At 45.4% G+C, this 17,229-nt stretch overlaps 1 protein-coding gene across 1 annotated transcript in view; it reads left to right on the top strand.

Moving 5' to 3' along the window:
- The window catches only part of KLHL1 (kelch like family member 1), a 136,576-nt gene that overhangs the window by 44,428 nt on the left and 74,919 nt on the right, over nucleotides 1–17,229 (top strand). Inside the window, exon 4 of the mRNA XM_056861830.1 lies at nucleotides 1,513–1,709. Within this exon, the coding sequence (XP_056717808.1) occupies nucleotides 1,513–1,709 (197 nt within the window). The remainder of the gene's footprint in view (nucleotides 1–1,512; nucleotides 1,710–17,229) is intronic.

The following is a 17,229-nucleotide window of genomic DNA, read 5'->3' as shown; positions in this document are numbered from 1 at the left end:
TGGACTTCCTTGGTTTTCTTTGTCTTTATGGTGCCATATATGTTTAGACACCTTGTAATTAATAGGAATCTTGGTAGCACATAAAGTTTGTACTTTTGCACCTTGTTGTATGTTTCGCTCCATTACTAAGTTCCTTACCATTTGGAAGTTGGCAACCCTAGCAATGAACCATTTTTTCTTTGATCTGTTTGCAAGCAGCTTGACCCTGTTCATTTGGTTAATTTTCATTTATTAAAGAAATACAGGAAGGTGAAATCACGAGTTATGCCTACTTCACCACCAGTGGGAGGATTTGGGGGCAGAGGCTGAAGAGGGCAGGGTTTGGGGAGGGGAAGGACTTCAATGACATAGAATCCAATTGCCAAAGTGGCCATTTTCTCCAGGTGAACTGGGCCGGATCAGGCCCCCGGGGCTTCTGTTTGACACCCCTGGTGTAACACCTTAAATGCATCGCTAACATTTCTGATATTAGGATCTCCGCAGATTTGTTTTGTTTACTGCTGCACAAGGAAATCTGTGTGTTTCATTCAACACATTTCCCCTAGTTCCCCGCCAACAGAGAAAGCAAAATACAAAATATAGATCTCATGGGAATAGATCTCCAAACTTCAGACATTAAATTTGTTTCATAACACAATGCAACGTACCTTTGGGTAACCTTGTATGCCAAATTCTGCAATATTGTGGTGGGTTGGATGTACAGAAACACTGTTTTAGAGGACCCATGTCTAATAAAGGAAGGCTAATCAGAAAGCTTAATTGGGAAATGGGTATGCCAATAAAGGTATTGAAATTTGAAATTTAATTGGGAAATGAAGGGATCATAGATTCATAGAGTTGGATGGGGCCATACAGGCCATCTAGTCCAACCCCCTGCTCAATGCAGGATCAGCCTAAAGCATCCCTGACAAGTGCTTGTCCTGCCTCTGCTTGAAGACTGCCAGTGAGGGGGAGCTCACCACCTCCCTAGGAAGCTGATTCCACTGTTGAACAACACTTACTGTAAAATCCCCCCCCCCCCAATATCCAGCCAGTATCTTTCCTCCCACAATTTAAACCCATTTTGGGATGGGAGAAGGAAATTCCCCATACCTTTCCTAGTGAGAACTGCTTAGTGTCTGCTAAATAATTATGTTTATTTTTTACCCGTCTATCAAAATGGTTGAACATTTCCCCAAATCTCATTAGAGAGCCAGCATGGTGTAGTGGTTAAGAGCAGTAGACTCTAATCTGGTGAACTGGGTTGTTTTCCCCACACCTACACATGAAGCCTGCTGGGTGACCTTGGGCCAGTCTCTTCAAGCTCTCTCAGCCCCACCTACCTCTCAAGGTAGTCTGTTGTGGGGAGAGGAAGGGAAGGCAATTGTAAGCCAGTTTGATTCTCTTGAAAAGGTAGAGAAAATTGGAATATAAAACCCAACTCTTCTTCTTCTTCCATCTGTTTTTGTTTAAAGGTGTGCAAACCCCTGTGAAGAAGTGCCATTTGCATGTGTCCCTTCCTCTCTTCCACAGGTTGCTTGGAGCTTAAAGAAGACACCATTGAAAACCTCCTGGCAGCTGCTTGTCTCCTTCAGCTCCCTCAAGTAGTTGAAGTGTGTTGCCATTTCCTCATGAAGCTTTTACATCCCTCCAACTGCTTGGGAATCCGGGCTTTTGCAGACGCTCAAGGGTGCATAGAGCTTATGAAGGTGGCTCACAGCTACACCATGGTAAGATGGATCCTGTATCCCTTTATCCTCATGCCGAGGGTTGCCCAGTCTGGATCAGGAAATTCCTGGAGAATTTTTTTGAGTGGGTGGGGGTGGACCTCAGCTGAATATAGTGCCATAGGTCTTTTATGCATGGCTGTTTCGCTCCCGGTCTCATTTGAAGCACTACTGCTATAACTACAGATTCCCCGAAGAACCCCCTTGGCCTTATTTTTATCTCACATTGTCCTCTGAATGCCAAAATTGCACATAGAAATAGGGAATATGCTGTGTTCAACCAAATGTCTTGTCTGTAAGTTGGTGGCAGAATCGACACAAGTCTCCTCCATTTCTCCGGGTTGTTGTTTTCCGGTACACGGAGGAGCTACATCAGTGGTAAAGCTCCACCTTTGCTTGAAGGAGGTCCCAGGACCTAGAAGGTCGGACCAGAACCAGCAGGTTGTAATTAAATCAAAAGAGTTTCCGTCTAGACATTAGGAAGAATTTTCTAACAGTTAGAGTGGTTCCTCAGTGGAACAGGCTTTCTCGGGAGGTGGTAAGCTCTCCTTCCCTAGAGGTTTTTAAGCAGAGGCTGGATGGCCATCTGTCAGCAATGCTGATTCTATGACCTTAGGCAGATCATGAGAGGGAGGGCACCTAGGCCATCTTCTGGGTATGGAGTATGGGTCACTGGTGTGTGTGTGTGGGGTAGTTTGGAATTTCCTGCATTGTGCAGGGGGTTGGACTAGATGACCCTGGTGGCCCCTCCCAACTCTATGATTCTAAGGAGGAGCTACATCACTGGTAGAGCTCCACCTTTGCTTGAAGAAGATCCCAGGTTTGATCTTCCTCCTCCTCCTTCCCTTCCACCATGCCCCTCAATATAGGAGGAGGAGGTAGGAACATTGCCTGTGCAGACAACACTCTTGTTTTGGGAGGGATTAAACCCCCCAGTGTATACTTTTTAGTTTCAGATTTTTCTGAAAACCTGGGGGAGGCCTACTTTGCAGAAGTATCTGTTTTCTTTCTGTGTGGTCCTGATCTGCATATTTAGATATCTCCAGATAAATGCGAGTAAATAAATTGGACTCCAACAGTACATTTGTTAGGGCTCGTGGTTGCTGGGTATACTTTCTGGGTGCTGCCCTTCCAATGCAAATGCTGAAGTATTTCTACTGCCTGAGAATACCAAATCTCAGAAGAGCTTTTACTTTGGCAAGAATGAATGCCCTTCCTTCGGTGGGTTTGGAGGGCAGGTATAAAAAAACTGCCATACTCAAGTAGAACTTGTAGATGCTTGCATGACAAAGTCGAAACTGTCGAACATGGGATCATGGAGTGTCCCATATTTGATGAGCTGAGGACCAATTTAATTACTCTTTAATTTAAAAATATAGAAATGTCCAACGAGGCATCTGGTGGTACTCAGGTCCAGGTGATGAGGCTATTATATAATCAGATATAAATGATGCTGTTACTCTGCCTGTGGCAAAATTTGTATGGGCAACAATTAAATACAAAAGAATAACACTGAGGCCCTTTATGCATGGAAGGTTTTGCCTTGGATTTGCGGCTCAACAGATGCCCATTTTCCCCATCCGAATTCTCAAAATCCTGCGTGGGGGATTATTTTTGAGTTTTGAGAATTCAGATGGGGAAAATGGGCATCTGTTGAGCGGCAAATCCAAGGCAAAACCTCTGGTGCATTATCACTCTGAGTAAGATATTTTATTCATTTTTTTCCTGCTCAAGGCTATAGCTGTATGAGCAGTACTAGATATACAGATAGATATTTCCCAGTCAATCAAGATTTTTTAAAAAAGATACTAATTTTCTTATGGGTTATCTGGCTAGCTATTTTTATTTTTCTTTAATTTTTTATCTTAGTGTGACATTGGTCTTATGAATAGTATCATTAAAGTAAAGTGATAGATAGATAGATAGATAGATAGATAGATAGATAGATAGATAGATAGATAGATAGATAGATAGACAGACAGATAATCTGCAGATGGAGTGACACCTTTGCTATCCGAATGTATGATATGAAGAAATTTTCTATATTCCCATTGGATTTTAACAGCTGGCATTGTACTATGGTTATGAACATCCACATTCTAAATACATAGAATACAGTCAAGAAACTTCACTTGGAGCCATTCCAGCTCCTTTTCTGAACTCCAAGAACCCATTCTAGAAATTAAGAGGATCCCCCAGGGCAATCTGGAGAGAACCAAGTTTCATGAGCTGCAGCCAGAAGTGGAGATCAGGCGAAATTTCCAAAAGGCGTGATTGCCTTTGGATCCCAGTTTTCCTTGGTGTTAAGTTACCCTTCCCCCACTGAAGTCAAACAGGTTTAGGATTGGATGCAAGAAAGATAGGCTATGATTTGATGTAACTGAAATCTTCATTAAGAAGAAGAACAAGAAGAGTTGGTTTTTATATGCCAACTTCCTCTGCCACTTAAGGAATAATCAAACTGCTTACAATCACCTTCCCCTCCCCACTACAGACACCCTGTGAGGTAGGTGGGGCTGAGAGAGTGTGACTAGCCTAAGGTCACCTAGCTGGCTTCATATGTAGGAGTGGGGAAACAAATCCAGCTCACCAGATTAGCCTCCGCCACTCATGTGGAGGAGTGGGGAATCATACCCGGTTCTCCAGATTAGAGTCCACCGCTCCAAACCACCGCTCTTAACCACTACACCACGCTGGCTCTCAGCTTATAAAGTAAATGTAACAAAATAAATACACCCAATAAGATACCATATCTTCTTTGTGCCCTCGTACTTTCTCGATGGTTTCAGAGAATTAACATTGTTCAGCCATGAGCTTTACTGGAGGTACCAACTAGAACTTCTTGTGTCTATAGAGAGAACAGTTCCTGCTGGTCTAGACTGAAATGATTACTGTAGTAATAAAAAAGAGCCTTAATTGCAGCTGCCGTGATTGCTGAGCCAGGTTTCCATTAGAGCAAGCTGTGCTGTCGGTTGGCAACTTAGACAATATTATCCGCAGACAAATACTGTACAGATCTCCTAGGATAAATATTTTGATATGTGCGTCGAGAAAGCTGTAAGCCTGACGGTGGAAATTGCACAATGCTTTATGGGCACGTTAACTCTTCGGTTCGATGGTTTGAAACATCTTTGGAAAAAACAGCAAGTTGAAGTCTTGGTATTAGGTGGCCGGAGACTCTACCTGCGCTATAGAACGCAAGGCAAGAAAATTAGCCTGTTGGTGCAAAGAGGAAACCACAGTTCTGTCATAGTTGATGATGGAGGATAGTGCTATCCATGGCAACTAATCAATGAATACTAGTCATGATGCATACCTATTCTCTCCAGGATCAGAGTAGCATACCTATTCTGTTAGGTGCTGTGGGACACAGGCAGGATGGTGCTGCTGCAGTCGTCTTGTTTGTGGGCTTCCTATAGGTACCTGGTTGGCCACTGTGTAAACAGACTGCTGGACTTGATGGGCCTTGATTTGATCCAGCATGGCCGTTCTTATGTTCTTATTACTGTTATCCAGCAGCTGGCCCCTCACCCCCTTGATCTGGCCCTAGGCAAGGGAGGGGATCCCACGAGGAGCAGGAGGGAGGCCTGGGCCTTGTTTCCAGCAACATGGTGATGTCACTTTCAGCACACACCAGAAGTGATGTCGCTACGTTGCCAGCATTGTGGCGACACTCTGATATTTGGGCAAATGCTCTATAGTAACGATGGCTTTGGAGCAAACCTTCTGCCGATCTTGTTGGCATTTTCTGCTGTACTGTAATATTACTCAGTGTCATGTATGTGTACGACTGTCTGATAAACTAGTCTCTATATACCTATTTATCACAAGAATATAACCTTGTCATTATAACTTAAGGTATTTAGTGGGAAGTAAGCCGCAACAAGCCAGGTGAAAACCATAACAATATATCACAAAAACATTTTAAAAAAAAAAGCTAGGAAGCACATCTTGCACAGACAAGGATCCCTTTTCTGCACACACATATATTGGAAGGGGAGAGGAGGGGCTGTGGCTAATTGGTAGAGCATCTGCTTGGCATACAGAAGGTCCCAGGTGATGTGAAAGACCCCTGCCTGAGACCCTGGAGAGTCGCTGCCTGTCTGAGTAGGCAATACTGACTTTGATGGACCAAGGGTCTGATTCAGTATAAGGCAGCTTCATGTGTTCATGTGATGCCAGGTACCTGAAAGGATAAGAGCCGACCTAGTTCAAATACACTCACATTACATCCTTTCATGAACAATGGCATGACAAATCTGTATCGGCAATGTAAGGAAGAGGTTCTGAACAGCTGCATAAAATGGGACATATTGGACTAGTAAGATGATATGTATCACAGGGTTTATGCCCCACCGTGGAGATAATGCACATTACAAAAATAACAAACATGAAATAGGGAAGAGGACACTTTATTATTATTATTTTGTTACAGAACAACAAGCGGTAAGCCTGAATTACACAACATGTGTGACCAACAAACCTTGCAGGAACAGGGACGTAGCACACACTCTGGATACTAAATAATTCAGTCCTTGTAGTAACAAAAAGGATGAATGCACCGTAAAAGGTAGCGCAGCCTGTGAAAGCAGAGCAGGGTACTAATGGAATATGCCTGCCGTTCTGAACATAAAAAGCCTCGCGTTCTCAGCAAAGCCCAGGCAAGAAGACTCTTTCATAGGTGGGTCTGAGAGAGGCTTCATAAGATAGGAGAGAAATTTTCCTTGAAGGCTGTAGTGTTTTCTGCAAGGACATGCGCATTGGTGAGTCATTTCTGAGCCAGAGGCAGCATATCTTCCCTGGTAGAGATGTCTCATTTTGTGAGCCTCTTAATTACAATATTTTATAACATTTTGTGACATTCATTCAATACAAGGAGTGCATCCTTTGTAAATGTGGCTTCTAGGCCTCAGTGTATCTAATTCTGAACAGTGGCCTCAGCGTAGATTAAAAAATATGCATGATAGGGCCACATACAGATAGGATGGATTTTTGTCTACAACCCTGAGGTAAGGCCTAGGTTTGCAGAAGAATCCAAATAGTAAATAAAAAATGATGAGGGGAGTTAAAAATCCCCCAAACTACTGACGAATGAGATCTTGTGAGAGTATGATGAGAGCCCGGCCACCATTTTGAATTTTTTTTTTTTTAGCAAACCCACTATACAAGTGGTAAAGGAAGAAGTGGCAGTATGAATGAAGAAGAGGAAGAAGAGCTGGTTTTTATACCCTGCTTTACTGTAAGGAATCTCAAAGCAGTTTACAATATCCCCCCACAACAGACACCTTGTGAGGCAGGTGGGGCTGAGAGAGTTCTGAGAGAACTGTGACTAGCCCATGGTCACCTAGCAGGCTTCATGTGGAGGGGTGGGGAATCGAACACGGTTCTCCAGATTCGAGTCTGTTGCTCTTAACCACTAGGTGGAATGCAGTGAAGAGGCGGCAGATGTGAGAAAACGGGGTCTGTCAGGGTGACAGGGAGGAACATGACAGCAACAGGGGTGAGGAAATAGGGGGCAACGGGGAAAAGGCGGCCACAACCGCTGCCACTACAAGGGAAGCAAAAGTTTGAGGAATGAAGGAGGAGACAGAGACGGTGGTGGCTGGAGGGGGAGAGGAGAGGTGGCAGGAGGGGCAGGGGACAAGGAAAACACAGTGGTGGGAGGAAAAAAAGGTGGTAGGAAAGGGAGAAGAGGTGGCAGGAGGGCATGGAAGGATGAGGGAGATGAGGAAGCAGCAGTAGGGTTGCCACTGTTGGGAAGTTTTGGGGGCAGAGTCTGAGGATGGCGGGGGTTTGGGGAGGGGGGACTTCAGTGCCATGGAGATCAGTTGTAATAGCAGGAGATCTCCAGCTAGTACCTGGAGGTTGGCAACCCTAAGCAGCAGTGGTGGAGGGAAGATGAGGAAGGGAGGTGAATATGCCAGCGTAAACGAGGAAGACATGAGGAGGTGAAGGGAAAAGGTGGGAGAGGGGAAGAAAGCAGAGGGGAAAACAGGGACCAGTGGGGGAATTTCCCCATGAGTCCCTGGCTTGTTTTCTGTGATGCAGTTAGTGATCGGCTACATACTCTCCCTTCAGCTTCCTTTTGTGAACTATTTAAACATATCAATTAAAATTCCTCAGTGTCTTTGTTCTGCCACACCAGCTAGTCACACACTGTTAACTGGAGTAAATTGGGTGTGCTGTGAGAAGCTCTGAAATATTATTTGGGGTTTTTTTGTGTGATGAAGTTAATACAATATTGTTTTCAATGGGAGAAACCTAAGTGTACATGTGGACTCTGCACATTTAAATAACTGGGGCATGCAGGCTGATCCTTGCCAATAAATATGAATTGGGAAGATACTGATTTCCTCCTCTTTCCAGCAGCCAGTGATAGCTTAAGGATTCTGTCACATGGTGGACAAATGGGGTCGCCAGCCTCCAGGTAGCAGCTGGTAGGGCTGTCAATTCGGTTCGGTCCGAACTGAAAATCAACCGAATTTCCCCTGATTCGGTGATTTTCTGTTCGGACGGATCTGAACTCAAAACTGGCGGGCAACCGGGGGGGCCGAACTCAGCGTGTTCGGGAGTTCGTGAATAAATCTGGCAAATTCGGGCCCCCCTTCAGGGGAGCCCGCTGAAAGGCGCGGGCTGCCCTTTAAACTGACCTGCGCCTCCCAGCTGGGAGGCTCAGATCAGTTTAAAGGGCCCGTGCGCGCCTTCAGGGGAGCCCGCTGAAGGGGGGCGGGCTGTCCTTTAAACTGATCTGCGCCTCCCGGCCGGGAGGCGCAGGTCAGTTTAAAGGGCAGCCCGCGCCTCTCCAGCGGAGCCCGCTGAAAGGTGCAGGCTGCCCTTTAAACTGAGCTGCGCCTCCCGGCTGGGAGGCGCAGATCAGTTTAAAGGACAACCCGCCCCCCTTCAGGGGAGCCCGCTGAAGGGGGGCGGGCTGTCCTTTAAACTGATCTGTGCCTCCCGGCCGGGAGGCACAGCTCAGTTTAAAGGGCAGCCCGCGCCTCTCCAGCGGAGCCCGCTGAAAGGTGCGGGCTGCCCTTTAAACTGACCTGTGATTCCCGGCCGGGAGGCGCAGATCAGTTTAAAGGACAGCCCGCCCCCCTTCAGGGGAGCCCGCTGAAGGGGGGCGGGCTGTCGTTTAAACTGATCTGCGCCTCCCGGCCGGGAGGCACAGGTCAGTTTAAAGGGCAGCCCGCGCCTCTCCAGCGGAGCCCGCTGAAAGGTGCGGGCTGCCCTTTAAACTGACCTGCGCCTCCCAGCTGGGAGGCTCAGATCAGTTTAAAGGGCCCCCGCGCGCCTTCAGGGAATCCCTCTGAAGGCGCACGGGGGCCGAATTTTCCCCCGAACTCCCGATCCCCCCGAATTACCGGGGATCCGAAGCGGGGGAGTTCGGACTTCGGCACGTACCGAACCCACAAGGGTCAAATTCGGCCGAATCCGAACTGTACTGAATTTTTTTTTTCAACAGCCCTAGCAGCTGGAGATCTCCTGCTGTTACAACTGATCTCCAGCCAAATGGTATCAGTTTACCTGGAGAAAATGGCTGCTGTGGCAAGTGGACTCTATTGCATTTAAATCCCTGCCCTCCCCAAACCCCACCCTCCTCAGGTTCCGCCCCCAAAATTTCCTGCCAGTGGCGAAGTGGGGCCTGGCAACCCTATGGACACTGGGTACCCAAGGTTGGGTAGAAAGAATCTATATATGTATATAAATAATAAAAATATAATTTATTAGAAGCTCAAAGTAAAGGTTAAAAATATTTTAAAACATTAAAATAGCACAGTGGCATTTCCTAGGGTTGAGCTCTGTAACCACATACCAAACACGTTTCGGCCTATTGGGCCTTCATCAGAGGTTAATTAAAACACATGTTAAGCCTGCACACATTTACAGAAATAAATAAATAAATCCATATACAAACAGTTCAAACCCAACCAGGCAAGTGTATAGGTTGTAAAATCTATTACCAGTTACTCAAACATCTGGTCAGATTGGTTCTAGTTGTAATACTGGTCAGCAGGGTCAGCCCAGGGTCACCCCTGGGTTTTGGATGGGAGACCACCAAGGAAGACCAGGGTTGCTGTGCAGAGGAAGGCACTGGCAAACCACCTCTGTTAGTCTCTTGCCATGAAAACCCCAAAAGGGGTCACCATAAGTCAGCTGCGACTTGACGGCACTTCACACACCCACATATGTCTCTCTTATACTATGTGTGCAGGTATCAACCTAGTAGAGCATTGGACACACCAAAGGAGAATTAAGTGTCATATATTATTTCCAAACACCTGGGTTTTCCAGGTGTTGTCTGACTTAGTGCCCCAACTCCTCCCTACCCAGCCAGCAAGGATCCTCTGTAAACTCTCATCCTTTATTTTTATTGTAAGGTCGTGTCTCGAAAGAATAACAGTCATTATAGAGGCAGCCAGAACCCCTGGTACAGTCTGCACAACCATTAGCATTTCACTTGTAGGGAAACCCTAGAAGCATCAGTATTGGATAGGAAACATAATCCTGGCTGACCAGCCAAGAGAAAAACAGAATGCCAGAAAGGAATATTAGGGCGAAAACACATGGTCACTTTATCCTCCTTTAATCCCTGTTTTAGCCAGGATCGAACGCACATTAAGTGAAACGCATGCGTTCGATCCTGGCTGAATCCTGGCTGAAACAGGGATTAAAGGAGGATAAAGCGACCGTGCGTTGTCACCCAACATTGGCTATTCTCCAGTTGTAAGTAGGGGGGGGATTTACTGAGAAAATGTATGTACATTTTAATGTGTTTTCATTGCACTTTTTCATCCAGGAAAATACTACACTCCAGGTATCAATTGTGTGAGGGACACTGCCCTCTACACTATGCAAACTGCGTGTTACAGAATACATTACGAATTGTTCAAGGAGGGACTCAGGGTCAATCAAGACATTACTTTTTAAAAAAGAGTTGATTCTTTTCCTCCCCGCAGCTGTACAGCACCTGCGGGGATTGTCCTTTTCAAAATAAACGAGAGCCTGATTCAACTGTGGACTGTGATGTGGGGAGTGGAGGGGATTCGGCCTTCCCTTCCATGCCTTTTTCTGAGCGGAAATGGCACTGGGGGGCAATATCCCCCCCCCTCTTGGCTGTCCCATGCACAGTGTTCTGTTGTTCCCAGCTCAATCAGGCTCTTTTAATTTTTAAACAGATAGTTCTCACAGTTGCTGTTAGATAGGGTTGCCAACCTCCTGGTGCTGGCTGGAGATCTCCTGCGGTTACAACTGATCTCTACCCAATAGGGATCAGTTCCCCTGGAGAAAATGGATGCTTTGGCAATTGGACTCTATGGCATTGAAGTCCCTCCCCTCCCCAAACCCCACCCTCCTCAGGCTGTACCCCAGAAACCTCCCGCTGGTGGTGAAGAGGGACCTGGCAACCCTACTGTTAGGGTTGCCATTCCCTGCTGGGGGCAGAGGGTTCCCTGGTCTGAGCCCCCCGTCCCCCAGCACTGTTCAGCCAGCTGGCAGATGGACTTACTAGCCGGAAAGGGAGGCCACCGTCAATGTATCAGTGTCACTTCTGGAAGTGAAAACAGCAAGTCACCGCCGACCGCCGGAATGCTCTGGCATTTGAGCAAAACTCTATGGTCACAACTGCTTCTATCATAGAGTTTCTTCCCCAAATACTAGAGCATCCCCCAATTGTCATCAACGGGATGATGTCTCATCTGGAAGTAATGTCAATGCGTCAATGCCAGCCTCCCTTTGCAGCTAATAAATCCCCCTGACCCCCCATCCCCAACCGGTACCTGGCAGGGGTACCTGGCAACCCTAGTTGCTGTGAGGCTATAGGGCTAGAGAATTGAGTCCAGGGAGAATTGAGTCCAGGGATGATGACGACGATGACAATTATTATTATTATTATTATTATTAACAACAACAACAACAACAACAATAATATAGGAGACACTGCAGGCTTGTTATCTGCCCTAAGGTGCAAACCCTGAAGATTTTTTTTTAAAAGAGAAATAAGGATGAAACCCCCAGAATAATTATCCCCTTCCCCCCCCTGCACCCAGTCTCTCCCTCCCCATCCATTAATTGCAAAAAAGATATTGTACTATTCTTTCTGAATGGAGGAATGAAGGAGTATCCTGTAGTAGATAAAATGTTGGGAACGGCTTCATTTTGTTGTGCTTAAAAAACAAACAAACACATTCTTAAATAGAAATAGTCGGCTTTCCTTGCCTTGAAAGGGATGGCCAGAGGTAGAGGGAAAAACCAGACCCCAGAATGTTGAATCCTGCCCTGAAGCCAAAATGGAACAGTTAGTGACTGATCTGATGAATGTTGTGAGATTCTAAAAAGCAGAGGGAGTGAAAAGAAGCACAAAGTTCCCTGAGTCCTGCATCCTGCCGAGAAGAGCTCATAAAAGTCTTTAAAGCTAAGACATCTCCAGGTTTAACAGCAGGCGTTAACAATTCCGCATATCATCACACACATATCTGTTGTTCACAGATCCTTGCGCCTTGTCAGAGACCCCTCTGTGTGCGCTGGATTTCTTAATGAACAAAAAGGGATGTGCTTAACGTGACACGTAGTCCAGTACTGAAACGACACAAACAGGAAGGCAAAGAGTTTCTGTGTCACCGAGAAAACAGTTTTGTTTCCTGAACAACTGAATATTCTAAGCTTAAAAGAAAATATCGAGGATGGTGCTGTTTTTCTGTTGCTTCAGAAGGTCGGACCAGAACCAACAGGTTGAAATTAAATCAAAAGAGTTTCCGCCTAGACATTAGGAAGAATTTTCTAACAGTTACAGCAGTTTCTCAGTGGAACAGGCTTCCTCGGGAGATGGTAAGCTCTCCTTCCCTGGAGGTTTCTAAGCAGAGGCTAGATGGCCATCTGTCAGCAATGCTGATTCTATGACCTTAGGCAGATCATGAGAGGGGGGGCACCTTGGCCATCTTCTGGGCATGAAGTATGGGGGTGTGGGGGGTGGGAGGTGGTTTGGAGTTTCCTGCATTGTTCAGGGGTTTGGACTAGATGACCCTGGTGGTCCCTTCCAACTCTATGATTCTATTATTCTAAGCTTATTGTGCCAGATCTGTTAGCCATTGTCAGACCAGAGCAATTGGTGTTTGAGGTTTCAGGACACATGAACACATGAAGCTGCCTTATACTGAATCAGACCCTTGGTCCATCAAAGGCAGTATTGTCTACTCAGACCAGTAGCGGCTCTCCAGGATCTCAGGTTGAGGTCTTTCACATCACCTACTTGCCTAGTCCCTTTACCTGGAGATGCTGGGGATTGAACCTGGGACCTTCTGCATGCCAGACAGATGCTCTACCACTGAGATTCAGTTCACATTCAGGTTGCAACTGAAAGGAGGGAGAGAAGCCGAACCTAAAGAGTACTTTCCCCTGTCACAAGTGGCCATCTGATCTGGCATCACGTGTATGGGAGTATGAGGCATTGTTTCTACAGGAGAGACCTGTAGATACGTGTGCTTCCCTGAAGAGCTATGTAGAGAGTGGGAAGACACACACAGAAAGGAGGGATCAAGGGCAGCTCCCAGGTTAAGACAAAGAGAGGAACATCTGATTCAAGGATAGGTATACACCCTTAAGAGTGATGGAGCTCCCCCCTCACCAATGTCCAAGCATGCTGTGTCGCTCGCTCCAACAATTGGGGGCACGGTTGTACAGGACGACAGAGGGAGAGGGAAAGATGTCAACATTTCACCAGCTCATTATGTATTATGTATATTATTGTATTATACATCCAAAGAACAGGAAGGAAGTTATGATGTCACACCACAATAACAAACGTTTATGGATCAGCAGAAAGGCTTTTTGTGTGGATGAAGGTGTATTTCTTTGTGTTCTCCGGATTAACCTTTAGTGTTTACTTGTTTTTGATATCCTCGTCTTCCACCCCTGTTCTTGCCACAAACAGCCGTACTTCATAAGATCGCGGCTTGTGGTTTGACTATTTGGAGATGCTTGTTGGAAACGAATGGCGATAACTAGCACTTATCACAGTGTGGAACTACTTTATGATAAGCTTTCTCTAATACGGCAATGATGCCACAGCTCATTAGCACACCACTTCATCAAGGCACAGTGGGTGGAAGAGACAAAGACCGAAAAATTAAGGGACCAGCATATGGACGATGAGTCAATTAGTGAGCATGTAGGAAAGACAACCGCCGGCAGTGAAGAGCTTCAAATCCTGTTGGAAAAGTAGCTAAGCAAATAGTCCACGGTGAATTAATCTGCAATCTGATGCCTAATTTAACTCCGAGAACCACCATCCTCATTGCTTACAATCCACAGAAGAAACCAGCATGCTCAAAAATAAGGCTGAATTACTGCATGGATAATGTTAGGCCTGCTGCTTGAATGAAGTCAATTTACATTTAGGATAGAAACAGTCAGGTTTGACACCATCAGAAATGTCCCTAAAATTCCATTTTAAAATTTTGTTCAGAAAACAGTCGTTTAGCATTTACATCGTACAAAATTACATTTTTTATATTATCATGAAAGCTTGCCAGATTTTTTTAATGGCAACTCAATGTTGTTAACTCCATTTTCATGTGAGCCTGATGGGAGTCTGATGAAAGTAGTGATTGTGGAGAAATAAAGTAGGGGAGGAGGTGTGGCTTAGTGGTAGAGCATCTGCTTGCATGCAGAAGGTCCCAGGTTCAATCTCCGGCATCTCCAGTTAAAATGATCAGATAGTACTGATTGATTCTAACCTGCCCTTTCCTTTCTGGCTCAGGGCGGCTAACAGCAAAATTCAACAGTTTAAAAACTTCTTACATAGAAATCATACTTAAAATTATCTTTAAAATTCTCAGTTTTATTTAAAAATTTAAAAATTTGGATTGTGCCCTTAAAACCTTGTACAATAATGTTAAGCCGGTCAGAGGAGGAGGGAGAAAAAAGGAAAAAGGGAAAAACAACAAGGGATAACCAGGGCAAGAAAAGAAATGGATAATAAAAGCAGGTAAAATAATATAAGTCGGTTGGCATTCTGCCTGTGTTCCACAGCACCGAATATTAGGCATTCTCCTCTGATAGGAGGAGGAAGAGAAGGAGGAGGAGCACGGCTAATATTAGGTGCTGTGGAACACAGGCAGAATTCTTCTTCTTCTTCTTCTTCTTCTTCTTCTTCTTCTTCTTCTTCTTCTTCTTCTTCTTCTTCTTCTTCTTCTCCTGCTCCTGCTCCTGCTCCTTCTGCTGCTCCTGCTCCTTCTGCTGCTTCCTCCCAGGCCAAAGGGCATCCTCCTAGCCCTGCCGGAAATCTTTCTGATTTTCTGAAGGACAAACATCGGTAAAATGAACACCCAGCTTGCTGGGAGTAAAGGGAAGATAACTGGGGAAGTCACTGGCAAACCACCCCGTAAAACAAAGTCTGCCTGGTAAATGTCAGGATGTGACATCACCCCATGGGTCAGGAATGACCTGGTGCTTGCACAGGGGACCTTTACCTTTTTAATGCTTACCAAAGCATTAGGTGCAATCAGTCACCTTTTGCTTTTAGAGCGAATGGGTTATTTTGCTATTATTAAGGAGACCCCTTTGAGCTCCAACCCAGTAATATTAATGCGGATAACATTTTTTATCCCTTAATTAGACTGTGTAATTGGATATAACTGATTATAAATGATTACATGCCACCGAGCAATAGCGGAAATGGTATGTTAGTAGAATAACTCTGTTTGGATCTATGGCCCCCACAACTAATTTGAAAACAGCACAATAACGGATTAGCCTAGTTCACTACTGAATAGACCTACAGCCATGAATTAGAATTTGTTCTCAGAAGAGTGTTTTTAAATATGACAGCAATATAATTGTTTGCAGGGTGAAGTGTACCACTCCCATTAATAAAACGAGAAACTTAGCCTGTCAAATTCTTATCTCCGTTTCTGGCTAATCAAATACAATCGAGTTGTTTCTAGCTGAATGAACAAAACTTTGGGATCATTACCAGTGCTAGAAACATGGGGGAAGGAGAGTTCCCCCATGTTTCTGCCCTTTCCTTAATCTGAAAATTTGCATGTTTTGAATTCTTATTGCCACATCTTGCAATGTAATTGTCATTCTCTGCTGGTATCCTCATGGCCACTAATAGCTCAACTCTAAACCTCTGTTACATATGCACTAGTCGGAATCCGATGCATGCTCAGCAGAGAGGAAACACATACAAAAAACTATACTCCAAGGTGCAGAGAGTCCATAGTAACTTTGCTACAACCTGCCAATCGTGGAATAGGGGTCATCTGCTGAAGCTAGAGGGTGAGAGATTCAAAGCAAATAAAAGGAAGTATTGCTTCACACGAAGCATAGTTAAATTGTGGAACTCCTTGCCCCAGGATGTGGTGAGCGCTGCCAACTTGGAAGGCGTTAAGAGGGGAGTGGACATGTTCATGGAGGAGAGGGGTATTCATGGCTACTAGGAAAAATGGATACTAGTCATGATGCAAACCTATTCTCTCCAGAATCAGAGGAGCATGCCTATTATGTCAGGTGATGTGGAACACAGACAGGATAAATGCTGCTGCAGTCGTCTTGCTTGTGGGCTTCCTGGAGGCACCTGGTCAGCCACTGTGTGAACAGACTGCTGGACTTGATGGACCTTGGTCTAATCCAGCATGACCTTTCTTATGTTCTTAAGAAAAGCATTCCAGTGGTACCCATGCTAGGCAGAGATCTTGGATCCACCAGAGGATTTCACGGTGGAAGGGGTGTGTGCATTATGTTTCCCAATTTACTTCTCTGTCCTGCTCCTCCCTCACGCTGTACATGGGACTCTCCTGTCCCCCAGAAGTAGAATTTCAGGGGACATTCTGGGCTGTAGTGGAAAAGAGGTGAGGAGAGGAAGTCCATTGATGGCAATTATTTTCTACTATAAGAAATCCTTTGGTGGATCCAAGCCAAAATCTCAAAATAAGTGCTCAAGTCACTCAGTACAACTAAGTCTCATGCTCACCTCCAATAACTTGATTAGAGCCTGAAGGAATGCCTGTAGGAATGTAGGACTCTCCCATCTAAGTAGTAGCCAAGACTGACCCTACTTAACGTCTGAGATCTGAAAAGATCAGGCTAGCCTGGGTCATCCAGATTAGGGCCATAAAGAACTAGGGATGCTCAAATACCTGCCAATTCAACTCACATTCTGCTCACCGGTTGTGAGCAATGAGCCAATTTTTCTCTGAGCTGTTTGCAAGCAGCTTGACCATGTTCATGTTGTTTTGTTTTGTTTTGTTTATTAAAACTGTACAGTACAATCACCTGCCCTGACCTGGATGGCCCAGGCTAGCATGATCTCATCAGTTCTTGAAAGCTAAGCATGGTCAGCCCTGGTTAATATTTGGATGGGAGACCACCAAGGAATACCAGGGTTGCTATACAAAGGCAGGCAATGACAAACCACCCTTGAATGTATCTTGCCTTGAAAGCCCCACAGGGTGACCACAGGTTGGCTGCGACTTTATGGCCAAAAAAGGCTGACCAGTGCAAAATGGGTGTGTTACATAGCAGC

The sequence above is a fragment of the Euleptes europaea genome, chromosome 16, assembly GCF_029931775.1.
Source record: "Euleptes europaea isolate rEulEur1 chromosome 16, rEulEur1.hap1, whole genome shotgun sequence".
Classification (NCBI taxonomy): domain Eukaryota; kingdom Metazoa; phylum Chordata; class Lepidosauria; order Squamata; family Sphaerodactylidae; genus Euleptes; species Euleptes europaea.
The sequence above is the reverse complement of the archived record's forward strand: the minus strand, read 5'-3'. Positions and strand labels throughout refer to the sequence as shown.